Source organism: Amyelois transitella, chromosome 3 (genome assembly GCF_032362555.1).
Source record: "Amyelois transitella isolate CPQ chromosome 3, ilAmyTran1.1, whole genome shotgun sequence".
Classification (NCBI taxonomy): Eukaryota; Metazoa; Arthropoda; class Insecta; order Lepidoptera; family Pyralidae; genus Amyelois; species Amyelois transitella.
The window spans coordinates 11,137,805-11,150,535 of record NC_083506.1 but is presented as its reverse complement, the minus strand read 5'-3'; the positions used below and the strand labels follow the sequence as shown (position 1 = coordinate 11,150,535).

Sequence of the window (12,731 nt, the reverse complement as noted above, 5' to 3'; positions counted from 1 at the left end):
ATATTCAAGTCTTGAGACGAGAAGTGTGGATAGCACATTTACATTCTACATCGTAAGCATTTTACTATACTGCAAGTAGGTACTTCAATCTTTCCATATTTACTACACTTATACACCTACATTGTTAAAAAATTAACCGTCCTGGCCAAAGCTCAGGTCAAGAGTACTCGAAACCGACGAACTTTCAGAGAGTTATGAATGTGAATGAAGCGAAAGAGTCTGCAGCGATCATCGTGGCAAGCGGAAAGATGTAGTCTTTGCTTACAAAACCTACAGAAAAGAGGCATGATTTTGTATATGTCTATGATTTTACATCATAATTATTTAAGTGAAAAATTTTCAAGAAAGCGAAGAATATTTTAGTGTCATTCAGCGTTGACGTTGTACTGCGATAGATCTCTGCCAAAAATTTCCTTAAATGTATATTTCCTGTCAAGGAAGAAAAAAATCTGAATAATGAAAATTGAGAAATATTTGACAGATAGTTTTTTTTTATTATTTTTAAGTCTACAAATATAACAAGTATTTACTTGCAAACATCATAAGAGTGGAAGACAAATTGACACACACGATAGATAAAGATTCTACACAACCTACTAAAAAAGTCCAAGAAACTAAACTAAACATGATCCTAACGACATTAACAATTCCACTTTTATTATCTTTGGCGTCACATAAACAGAGATTCCATTTAACTGGGCCCGTTGAAACTTTAACACTGCTGTTTGACGTCACTGGTCATACTGAGCCCGATCCGAACATTCACTCTTATCTGTTTTCGGTCGAAGGCGCATTCCTCGCTGTACTATACGATATTTATAGTATGGCGCTATCGTGGAACTATGTGGAACAGATAAACACAGTGGATATAGACTGTCTGTGCTCTCACTGCGTGGGTAAAGGTATTAATTGAGAGCAGATACACTCCTGAACTATTTCGATTCCGGCCGAGATAATCAGGTCGACCAGTTTCAGAACTTCGATACTGTATACTGACAGTATATTCGATGTTGTGATCAGTTTGACGTCGTTAGAGGTGTAACATCTAGTTTTCCCAAACAGGATCGAGGTATCGACTATGATGAACACAAGAATCTATCAGACGAACTTCGTATAAAGCAACCTTTTTAACTTAAGAGAATTCTAATACTGCTAATATTTAAAAAAACAAAGATGTCACACAAAGTTGTGTTGCACAACAATATTTCTGGAAAATTCATTTTTTTAAGAAAATTTCACTTATATGTCGAAATATAAGGGATTCATTCTTGAAATATAAAGGATTAATATAAATTTTACTGCGACAAACAAGGCAACAAAGAGAGGACAGCGATGAAAAAATGCAAACATCAGCTCAGCAGTGTGAATATTAAAACAGAGCACTTTCCCTTAATGGAAAAAGGTGCGAACGAACGGGATTACTTTTGCAATATATCAAACGTTAAATTTGACAAAATCAGGTGTCGCGTGGTAGAATTTATTTATTTAGTTGCGATCGGAGGCGAGCAGACGGAAAACGTCGCTCATGCATACTTGATGGGCCTCAGTTGACGCTCCCCTCTTTCCGACAGACACTGACGAATGATTCCTCTATAATATATACGGGTGCCTAAACATACATAAATTATTGATAATAATATGGTTTAAGATCTCAATTACGTAAAAAATAAGGCATGATTAAGTACTTTTTAAAATACCTTGACATTTTCCTAACCACGGCACTTGACCAGTAATTGGGAATTCCCATTGGGATCGCAATGTTGGAAACTCGTCAAGTTAACATAATTTGATTACATCCGGAGTGCTAAACAAGTTGAGGGACTGTAAACCGAACTTTAAGCGGTAAATTAATTGTTCGCCCAAAACGATTCTTCATTAAATTCCCATTCCTCGATATTGAAATAAGATTGAAACGCTTCGACAATTTAACGTCTTCAAATCCGATTAAATTGCTTCAATGGAAAATTGATTTAAAGATTAAGACGTTCTTGAAGTCCTTAAAAGAAGACATTGAAATCTGCTTAAGTCATAATGCGCTTCACTCAACTTTCATTTGAAGGTTCCTTTAAGATTTAACTTTTTAGCCTGTGAATACCACAAATCACAGACAGGTGTTATGTCAGCAGCTCATCATGAAATAATATATAAGCACCTTTGTGAAAAGTCGCGTGGCGCCAAGCCGAGAATTAGATCAAAGGTGTCAAAGACAATGGAATGGCGAGCCGTCGCCGGGGAAGTCGCAACAGAAGGCCAGAGTTCTCTCTGTTACAGAGTTTTTGGAATCTTTCGGCCACTTCCCTGTTCGGTAAAACTTATTCCAAATTAGTATGTTCCATCGTAAGATTTATACGATTTACACGTTTAAGTAGATCTTGAAGGAACAAGGCAGGAAGAACATGTTAATTTTAATTTAAAAATGTATTCGTTCAATGGATTAAATCTACTTTTTTAACGGAGAGTAAAATAAGTAATCATAAAAGTAAAAAGCAGTTAGTCATAAAAAATTTGCTTCATATCTATTCGTAGGAGAAAATAACTAGTATGAGAGTATAACATGATACAATCACATAGTTGTTAGTTCCGAGAATTATCTTGTAACTTGGCAAATAAACCTAAGCAAAATTGTTGCGGTCACTAGCGGTTCGTCGAGCGGAACAACGAGCAAGGCAAATGTGAATCTAAACAGTAAAATAATAAGGTCGGGATTGTGATGACCGAAACGGAGCCCGTGGGAAATATCCGAGATGATCGGGATGGCAGTCGTGATGACATAGCTCTTTAAACATCACTAAATACGAGAACATACATAACGAGTAATGAGAGTAATCTTGTGGTTAGTGGTAATTTTTGTTGCTTTAAACGTTCTCTAATTTATTTATTTTTTTTGTATTTATTGGTATTTTATAATATTCCTTTATATTTTTTGCAAAGTGTTGCTTATAGTTACTTTCACATTAATTTCACGAGTCAATAATTACCTGTACACAGTAAGCTGTAAGCTTATTGCATTTGATGCACACAACACAAATTTACAAGCACAACACGCCCAGAATTGCTTTGCAATTGCATAGTATCTGTGAAAATTACCTGAGTTTCGGACCGAATGTAGTTCCTAGGGAATAAGAGTTGCATTTGATTTGAAATGAAGCCCGCGGGCTCCGCTCCAGAGTTAAAATGTTACCGGGATTAATGTCAGGCGGAGTAAGAAGAATTTTTTAGGGTATAATTAAATCAGAAGAAGTTCTTCTTTTGATTTACACAATTTATTTGTTTCCCATAACATGACACCGATGTTGCAAACTACGCCGAAACTTTCCTCAATTTCTGACAATCTGTTTGTCTAACGTATATCGTCTCAGATTGATTGAAGCACATAATATCAACACATCAACACAAACACATATTTTAGCAATAAACTTGTTGGGATTTGAATGATTGATGGAATGATTGTTCGTCTAAGACTGGTGAAAACGTTTAGATGTTTAGATTTAGTTCTTCACGAGTCCAATTCACGATCTGAATGAGGCTCTAATTACCGACAAATTGGGGACCGATTCCAAATAGGATAAAGGTGAAGACAGAATCGTAAAATCAAAAGTACAACTTTAGTTAGTTCATCATGGACGTCAAACAAGATAATTAATTGCAAACAGCTGCCATATTAAAAAGGCTATATATTAATATACCGAATAGGGCCCTTTTGTATGGCAATAAGGTAGATAAGGTTACTTTATCAGCTATATACCTATTGGCAATGTTGATAACTAATGCAAATATTGCAAGCAATGTAAGCCAATACACACAACAAGAGCTCTCTCAGTGTTTATCTGAAGCATGTAAAAAGGCAGCCCGAGCGCAAATTGTAATGGAATAGATAGGTATTGGCTGATGTCGCCTCCACTTCGCCAAGTATGATGTTGAGATCATGTATTTTAAATAAAGAACTGACTCTTTCTTTGGATTTTTGCTGGAGATTATGAGAGGAGGGAGAATAAGAAATATGTCTCACCAGCGTTCGTGAATCGATCCCCTGACCTGCTCCAAAAGATTTTAAAAAAGAACAATCCAGGCATAATATTCCATAGCTATTAAGTCATATCAAGGGATATCCCTAGATACTCTTGATATGACTAAAAAACTATCGAATAATACTAATTTAATAGTAGTGTGTGAGTTTCGTGCACAAAGTATTGAAGTTCCGTTCTTCATGGTTCCGTCGGACAGATCAAGATAACATATGGTGAAAAGTTAGGTAGTTGATGAAGAGCCATTGAGATTCGCTTGAAGGCAAAATATCACAACATAGCCACGACTCACGTCACGACGCTTCGATCTCGTGTCGTGATCGTGACTATGTATTTAGACCGTTACGAACTTAGAAATCGTGACGCCATAACTAAATCGGTATCAATTTACAATAGCAGCATAATTAAATATTTTCCAAAAATTTTATAGAAAGAAAAAGTAATAATGAACAACAACAAAGTTAGGCGTAATGGTAATCTGATACGAATAATCTATGGTGAAATCAACCTGGCAAAACTTTCAGCGGTACTTACCTTTGATATTTGGAACAACAATATATCGATAAGATGAAGAGTTGCAAAAAACTGTAGCATCCATTATTACAACATGAAATGAGATTTCTTCCTTCCATTCTTGGCCTGTACTCCACACAAGAGAATTCTAATGAAAACGTCATAAGCATTCTCCTATTTTTAGTGCGGCAAAGGAAAATGTGTAGTTCTCGGCACCGATAAAAAAAGAATAGGACCACTCTATATGGTTCCCATGGATGACGTAAAAGGCGACTAAGGGATAGGCTTATAAACTTGGGATTCATCTTTTAGGCGATGAGCTAGCAACGTGTCACTTTTTGAATCTCAATTCTATCATTAAGCCAAACAGCCGAACGTGGCCTATCAGTCTTTTTAAGACTGTTGGCTCTTTCTGCCCCGCAAGGGATATAGACGTTATTATATGTATGTATGTTCCAAATAATTTTGACCCAGCCCTACCGGACCATAGTGCTGTGACTAATCACTAAACGATTTAATCTTGGAATCGTACTCGGAACACGGTTGATGAGTCACGGAACAGATATATGGTAAGTTGGATCCATTTATGCCGCTAATCGATTTCATGATTTTCTTAGAACTATCGCATAGGTGATTATTACCAATGTTCTGGGATCAAGTAGACATTTCCGGATAACAGTAAAACAGCAGAAAAAAATGTTTAGATACAGTTAACACATGGACAAGCACAAAAATAGATAAATTAATGAAATGAGAGAGGAAGGGTAAGAACAGAAGAACTACAGATAATAACGATCAATTATTTCAATAAAATAGCAACGTCTGTCTTGCTACTCGTATTAATTACTTTTATTGTAAAAAACAAAACCGCCTTCAATCTACCTATCCTCCTTTTTTGAAGTCAGTTAAACTTTCTTCTAAGTGTAACAAACACTTCTGGAACCGGATCAGAATCGGTTCAGCGAAACGCGAAATAATAGCAGACAAACGTACATATACATACAGGTCAAACTGAGAACCACTTTTTTTAAAGGCGATAAAAATATTAAAATATTTCCTCTCTGAAAGTACCTTAAGCTATGTTAAAATGAGAAATGATTTAGTATGAGGATAATGTGTGAAGTTGCTAGTGGCATTATGAATAAGACCGGACAGGACATACATACATACACTTCATGTATCATACACATAGCTGGGCACCGTTAATCAAATAGTTAACTTCGTTAATCGTTAATCCGCTACAAAAAAAGTTAGCTTCGTTAAACGTTAAAGCGTTACATTTCGGAAGAATTAACGCAAGTTAACGTTAATCGTTAATCCGTTAATATGTGTAAAATTGCATTTTTATATCGTTGCGTTAGTGAACTTATAAAACTTGTTGGTTTAGGTTCTGGAAGTTAACAGGTTAGGAATAAAACAAAATACTTGTATAATTCAAATGTGTAATTTAATTGTCGGGCATAAGGTGCATATTCCCCTTCATGAACATTAACATGTTGAAGTTCTCGTCTGAAAGCGACGCTCGTTTTGGTGTTAAAATGTCTTTACCCGTGGAAAACAGACGTTCAACTGCAGCGCTTGAGGGTATAGCAGTATTGTATTTAATAAATAGATTTATAAATATCTGTTCCCCGAGGAATGCAGCATCGTTGAACGAGTCTATTGATTTCATGTCCAGCCACATTTTAACGAGACTTTGCGTTTTACTCTTTAAAGAGTTGGAGCTCTTTGGTTTTTCTATAGACTGAGTCACAGAATTGAAAAAGTCTTCCTCCTCGTCATCATCGTTGTTACTCGCATTGCTCCCTCCGCCAGTTAAACTATCTCTGTCCTTCGAAATTTCCGCTGCTTCTTGTCTTAAAGCATCTTCTACCTTTTTTTCCATACCCTTTCTTACTGCATCCACTCTACTGCTGTCATACGTTTCCAGCCATATCAACCGTAACTTTGGGTGAAATGCCGCGGCAAGTAGGCACTGTTCATCATTCAGGCAGGCATTAGATTAACGATTAACGGACTACTGCATATTAACGGAAGTTAACGTGTCCGTTAACATTTTTAAAAGTTAATTTTAAAGTTAATTCGTTAATCAAAATGTTAACTTCGTTAATTAACGATTAACGGATTAACGAGTTAATGCCCAGCTATGATCATACATAGTTATTTCTAATAATAGAGTCGTCCATTAATAATGATAGGTAAACAGGAAATTGAGGTTTTAGTTTGACGACAATCGAACAATAAATTGTTACTAACTAGATTAAGGTAATATAATATCATCGGTATGTATTATTTTTCCGCAATTCAACGGTGCCGGAACCATAAAGCTTTTCTTAATAATAATAAAATATATACAATTTTGCAGTCACATACTTTCGTTACTGAAAAATTGACACTCAAATTACAATGTTAAAAGGTAAAAAAACTTTCTTTTAATAAAACTTACAATAGGATAAACAAAATGTAAAAATCGAAAAAATTACCGCTGTAAATTTTAGGCAAGTAAGTTAATATTTGTAGTTTTAAACGGAATTCAAAAAAGTAGAGTACTTAATAAATGCAAACTAATTAAGGTCTAATTTTTTGTAATATCTTTATTGTATTTGATGCGTTACATTGCGTCGCCTATCAGACGCCAACATTTACAGCAATCAATTCAAGGGCCCGCCCTATTGTAAATTTCTGTGGAAAGAATTATGACGGGAATCAGGATTCGCGTCACGGAGGGCCCAGTGAGTAAGAGACTGGTAATGTGGTGGAGGCGCGCCGCACGTCGAATGCGCCGTAAATATTAATTAGCGTTAGCGCACGAGTCGGCGCCAGTGTGCGGCAGCCCTTACATATGTACTTACCTCAGATTGTTAGGTATCTGCGAGTTAAAAATAGTTAAATTGAGCTAACTATAACGAGAAAATCTCATAAATGGCACAGTATATGTCACGCGAGATGCCGTTTTTATCGCGCGATAAATTATCGTTACACCGACGTCGTGACCAAATCAGAGAATGGCTTATGGCATTCAGTCCACTTGTTGTAAATTTTACATTCATAAAGTTTAATAAATAAATAAAGTGACTGCTTTAATCACTTTCCTATGCACATTACCCTGGGAATAGGAGGCCAACTATTAGCAAAATATTAATAAAAACTTCATGTTATTCTCTAAATAGGTTAATTTTTTTAATTGCTGTGAAATGTTTCTGTACAATAAAGAAATAACAAACAAACAAACCACTTCCCAGACTGATTACTCTTTATATATGAATGTTCCTAATAAGATCTAAGGTATAAATGTAATGTCTATGTTAATTGAAATAATTTTTATTTTAAAGGGTCCATTATATATAAATCAATTGTTGGAAAATGCAGTGAATGTGTCATAGAAACTGGGCAGGATGTTGTTATTATTGATTCGTCAATGAAGTTTATTATCAGAGATAAAACAAATGGCTGATAAGTGAGTGTGAACATACCATATGTTCATATTATTATTTTCTGAATAACAAAACTTTTTCTACTGTATGTTCATACCTTTTATGTTGTTAATATATGGTAGGTTTAGAATAATGTTATATTATGTTGTATTGTTAGTATATGTAGACTACTTTTTCCTATTATTTTTCATTAGGTACATTGGTCAAAATTTATTCATATTCAGTATAACATGATTCTCTACAAATGAATACTTGTATTCTTTTGAGAAATATATTTTCTTTAAACCAATACAATGTAACATAAGTTCAGCACATTTACAATTATTGTAGGTAAGCTGAATTCCTCCACTCAGAATTAACAATAGAAGATCCCCGTACATATTTATTACACAGCTTTTGAAGAATAACTTGTGAAAAACTTTGAATGGCTGGTAATAAATACCTGGGGTAATTATGTAGATATTTTTATTAATCTCTTTTTTTATCGTAAAAATATTTGTGAAGAAAGGTAACCAGAAGAGATATCTCTTAATGGTAAGGTAAATTTTACCTGACTACGGGAAAGCAAAAAGGAGGGTTATGATTTTGTCCTGTATGTATTTAGGTGCTACGTTTATAGTTAAATGTGAATTTGCTATAAGTAATTTCTTGGGATTCAATAAAGTGTTATTGTATTATGTAAAAACATCTGTCTTTTAAATAGAACAGGTATAGGAATATTATGATGGAATGGTTTTACGAGCTGATCCGCTACACAAATATGTATGATTTAACAAAGATAGGCTTTCATCAAAAAAATTTGTTATGGAGTTTTTTAAAAAGATGCTAATAAAGTTTTGGGGGTTCTAGTTTTACTTCATGCATTGAAAGCTTCTAAGCTGAAGTTTCATCTTAACATGGAACTTGGATACATGAACCTCCTAGTTTTGATATACTTTGAAAATACAAGGACCAAAAAAAGAAATGTACCTATCTATAATAAATAATCATGCATCCTTTTACTAGGATTCTACACACAATAAAATAACTTGTTTTCAAATCTTATAAATATGCCAACATATATTAACAGTTTTGAGCATCTCATTAGCATACACATACATCATGCGTGGTTACAAGAATGCGATTGCCATTCAAGGTCCGCGTGACGTCCTGTTTTATTATCACGATCACTGCTACTCGGCAGGTTTTAGCTATAACCGCAAATTGTACGGGGGAACCGCTGGGACCCTAGCCCCGGTGAGTCCACTCACAAAAATAGACCGACTGGAACAACCATCGATGTATTGTTACGACACAATAACAAATGGTACCTATAATCGCTTTTGTTACTACTTACATTTAAAATATTGTTGACAGAAAATGAGTCCGCCTTCTTTAGTTACTACTGGAAGTCCACCATTGAGCACATAGCATTTTACGAGAGAAAATACAGTAGGTAAATTACCGATAGCTCACTGCGACAACAAGTGTGCAGCGGACTGTAGCGAGTCGATTTGGAAAAAGAGTACAAAAATTACACTATGATATTGGATATATGTTGCCCAAAAATTCAATGATCAGTCACACGAAACTGTTTGATAACCAACTGAACTGAATTTAACTAAATTCACCGCCCGACATTGCACACTACACCACCATAAAATAATTGCGCACGCAACGCACAGCAGACAAAACGGCACAAAAGCAAGCTCTGCTATTCGCCCGTTCTTCCGTTCGCATAACGTCAATCTGTCAGCATGACTGTGACAGAGACAGTCACGAATATAATGTTGCCATTTTATTATTTTTTTTTTTAAACAAATATTTTTATCACGATTTTGAACGAAACTTGAAATGTCATTTATGTCAAATAATAATGTCAACAAAACTGACGTGTACTTGCAAAATAAATACCAAAATAATAGTGCAATAATTAAATTCCATGTAGTTGTAACGAAGTAAACAATGGCAGATACAGATAGACGTCAACCTGAGGGAGAACCATCTGGAGAGGGCTCCGAGCGGCGGGGAGAGGGTGATGCGCCACCAGCTGTGTCCGAACGCGAAGCCTATTTCCAGGCTCTGCGACTATGGATACAACAAGCGCAGATGTTTCAAAACCTCTCAACATGTTTTCCTTATTATATGATGACTTTCCAAGGCCTACAGAACAACGCAACGAATGTGCCGCTTTTGAATAATAACTACCAGTTTCAGGGGCCTTTTCAAATTCCAAACCCCCCCAGGAATGTCCCTGATCCACAGCCACAAGCTGAGGCAATAACACCGGCTGAAGGTATTGTTACAAATCCAATATTATAATTCAAATTATACATTAATCTTTAAAATGTGATGTTTTTTTTTCAACTCTTTAAATCTTACCTTTCTAGTAATTGCCAGACATGGAGGTTACGAGTATATAATACCTCAATTGTACAAAAGATTGGCTGCTGAATTCATTGACTTTATGTTGCTGTTTATTCTAAAACTCATCGTCACATTTATTGCTGTGGACATGTTTGAACTGATGTAAGTTTAAATTTTCTTTTATTTATTTTTGTATTGTGTAGGCTATAATCAACTTCTCACTCTTTATAAGATTGCACTTAAATATAAAACTATACACTGCACAAGTACCTACATAATAACAATACTTTCTTTAATATGGTACAACACTTCCTTATATGTACATTTCTTCATAGCCCATTCTTATTTTGGCAACTTTTTTTTATAAAAATTTTGCCAATCTATTTTTATTTTTGCAGTGATTTGGAAAAATTTGACTTCTACAAGTTCAGTGAACACTATGACGATTACAAATATGCAATGGAGTTAACATCTGAAATATTGTTTTTAGAGGTCATCTATAGGATACTAGTGTGTATATTTGAGGTATGTTGTCTTATAACTATTAGTATTGTTGAGTTAGTATCTCATAACACATGTCTCGAACTTACTTCCCTTCGAGGCGAACTCAATCAGTGTAATTTGTCCCTAAAAAAAATTAAATATATGTATATATCTTTTCAGGCCTTCTGCTTATGTGGCAGCATTGGCCGCACCGGCGGCGCGACTCCCGGCAAAGCTCTCCTCGGTCTAAGGGTAGTGACTGCCTCTGCGGTGGTACCAGTGGAAGGACGTCGAAAAGAGACAGTCCTTTTGTACCCCGGGAAGCCACTCAGTTTCCCCATAGCTCTTGTTCGGTCTATAATGAAGAATTTCCTCATTTCCTTGCTGTTCCCTCTATGTGTCATCCTATTTGTATTCAGACATAATAGAACCGGCTATGATTTGCTGTGTGGTGTTATTGTTGTGGAAGAGAACATGTACCCTCCTCGGAGACATGCTCCGTAAAAGATATTTTGTTAAAATATTCCACTGTTTTTTTCATTTTCAATATTCATCAAACAACATTCTTAGGTCATTTGTTTGTTGGCATATGTTTTCCTTTTCTCCCCAAAATCTTCTAAAGTTTTGTACATTACTGTTGTTTTGACCACTCTATTGTATAAACATAAAGGACCCATGATATTGTCACGTTTTATTACTGTAATATCTCAAGAAGTCTGTTGCCTGTTAACCTTTATTTCTTTTTTCCAACCATTCCCACTTACATTTTTAGAAAATAGTTTTGGCTCCCTGTATCTTCTGTTACGGAAGACTTATTTGTGACCTTTAATCTCAATTCTATCATTAAGCCATACAATTGAATGTAGCTTTTGCAGTCTTATTGGCTCTGTCTACCTCGTAAAGGATAAAGACCTTACTATGTATGTATGTCTGTCCTTGTCTCCTTTCTGTAGTTCTTTTATATGTTATCTCATCTTGATCTAGTTTTGGTGTGTTTATTCACACCCAGGTCTTAAAAACTAGTTAAAAATTGGCAACAAAGCAAGGCAAGTTTAAAATTTGTTATATTGCGGTATAATTTGGAAGTGCAAATTATCATAAGTTTTATACATATAATAGCCAATATTGTAATTGGCTATTATAGGTTTCTTAATTAAAATATTTTTTTTCTGTATTTAAACTGTAAATGAGGTGTTATAATTTTAGTTAGGATCAACATTTAGACGAACCAAAAATTCAGTTAATTTTTAAATTGGTTTCTAGTTATAAAATGTTAAAATTATTTTGAATTGGATATGGCCCATATTCAGTGATATATTTCATAGATTTTATTAAACAATAATTATTGTAACATATTGAAATTTGTGAAATGATTGGTATTTTAAAATACTGTTTTGTAAATATTCAAATAAACGTTAAAAATCATGTCTCATAGTTATTTTATAACCAATGGAAATAACTATAAGTTTAAATGTTTGCAATTAAATTGGATGTTTTTTTCATGTTTAAGCTGGTTTCACATTCATGCGTTGGTAACGGGTTTGCTTGATCATCTGTTTCTCTTTTCACGTTGATTGCAGAAGTCTTCTTAAGCTTATAAACACTAATTCTTTTGAACTATGTTGCCTCTTAGAATTGAATTGCTATGTGCTAGCAGCTTCTTGATATCCTTTAATAACAATTTCTCCATATTGTTTGTGTCCAACCCGTTATGCTTAAATAAATAAAAGTGTCATGTGGTTCCTGGCACTTTAAAATAGGACCACTTTATATCTCTCCTATTGATGTCTAAGAGAAAGGCCAATAAACATGAGATTCTTCTTGTAGGTGATGGGCTAGCAACCTGTCACTATTTGTATCTCTGTTTACTCCGCTTGGGATGTGTAGACATGATTATATTTGAGTGCGGTATGTATCAAAGACATATAAA

The 12,731-nt window shown here is 34.8% G+C and overlaps 2 protein-coding genes across 3 annotated transcripts in view; one reads left to right on the top strand and one right to left on the bottom strand.

The window, feature by feature from the left end:
* The window catches only part of LOC106129822 (beta-arrestin-1), a 79,059-nt gene extending 69,378 nt beyond the window's left edge, over positions 1–9,681 (bottom strand). The window contains exon 1 of one of the 2 annotated variants that reach the window (XM_013328507.2): positions 9,309–9,681. The gene's annotated coding sequence lies outside the window, so the exon portion shown is untranslated. The remainder of the gene's footprint in view (positions 1–9,308) is intronic. The other variant, XM_013328508.2, reaches the window with a different exon arrangement.
* Positions 9,682–9,824: 143 nt separating this feature from the next.
* LOC106129793 (protein FAM8A1) lies at positions 9,825–12,226 on the top strand. The gene is made up of 4 exons (XM_013328466.2): positions 9,825–10,247; positions 10,342–10,480; positions 10,717–10,843; positions 10,982–12,226. The coding sequence occupies exons 1-4, from the start codon at positions 9,917–9,919 to the stop codon at positions 11,303–11,305; spliced, it is 921 nt and encodes a 306-aa protein (XP_013183920.2). The 5' UTR covers positions 9,825–9,916; the 3' UTR covers positions 11,306–12,226.
* The last annotated feature ends 505 nt before the right edge of the window (positions 12,227–12,731 follow it).

Bases quoted from the DNA above. Each gene is read 5' to 3' on its own strand.
- LOC106129793 (XM_013328466.2), top strand. From the start codon at position 9,917: ATGGCAGATACAGATAGACGTCAACCTGAGGGAGAACCATCTGGAGAG. The intron at 10,248-10,341 runs GTATTGTTACAA...TTACCTTTCTAG, and splicing joins GGCAATAACACCGGCTGAAG to TAATTGCCAGACATGGAGGT. The intron at 10,481-10,716 runs GTAAGTTTAAAT...TTATTTTTGCAG, and splicing joins GTGGACATGTTTGAACTGAT to TGATTTGGAAAAATTTGACT.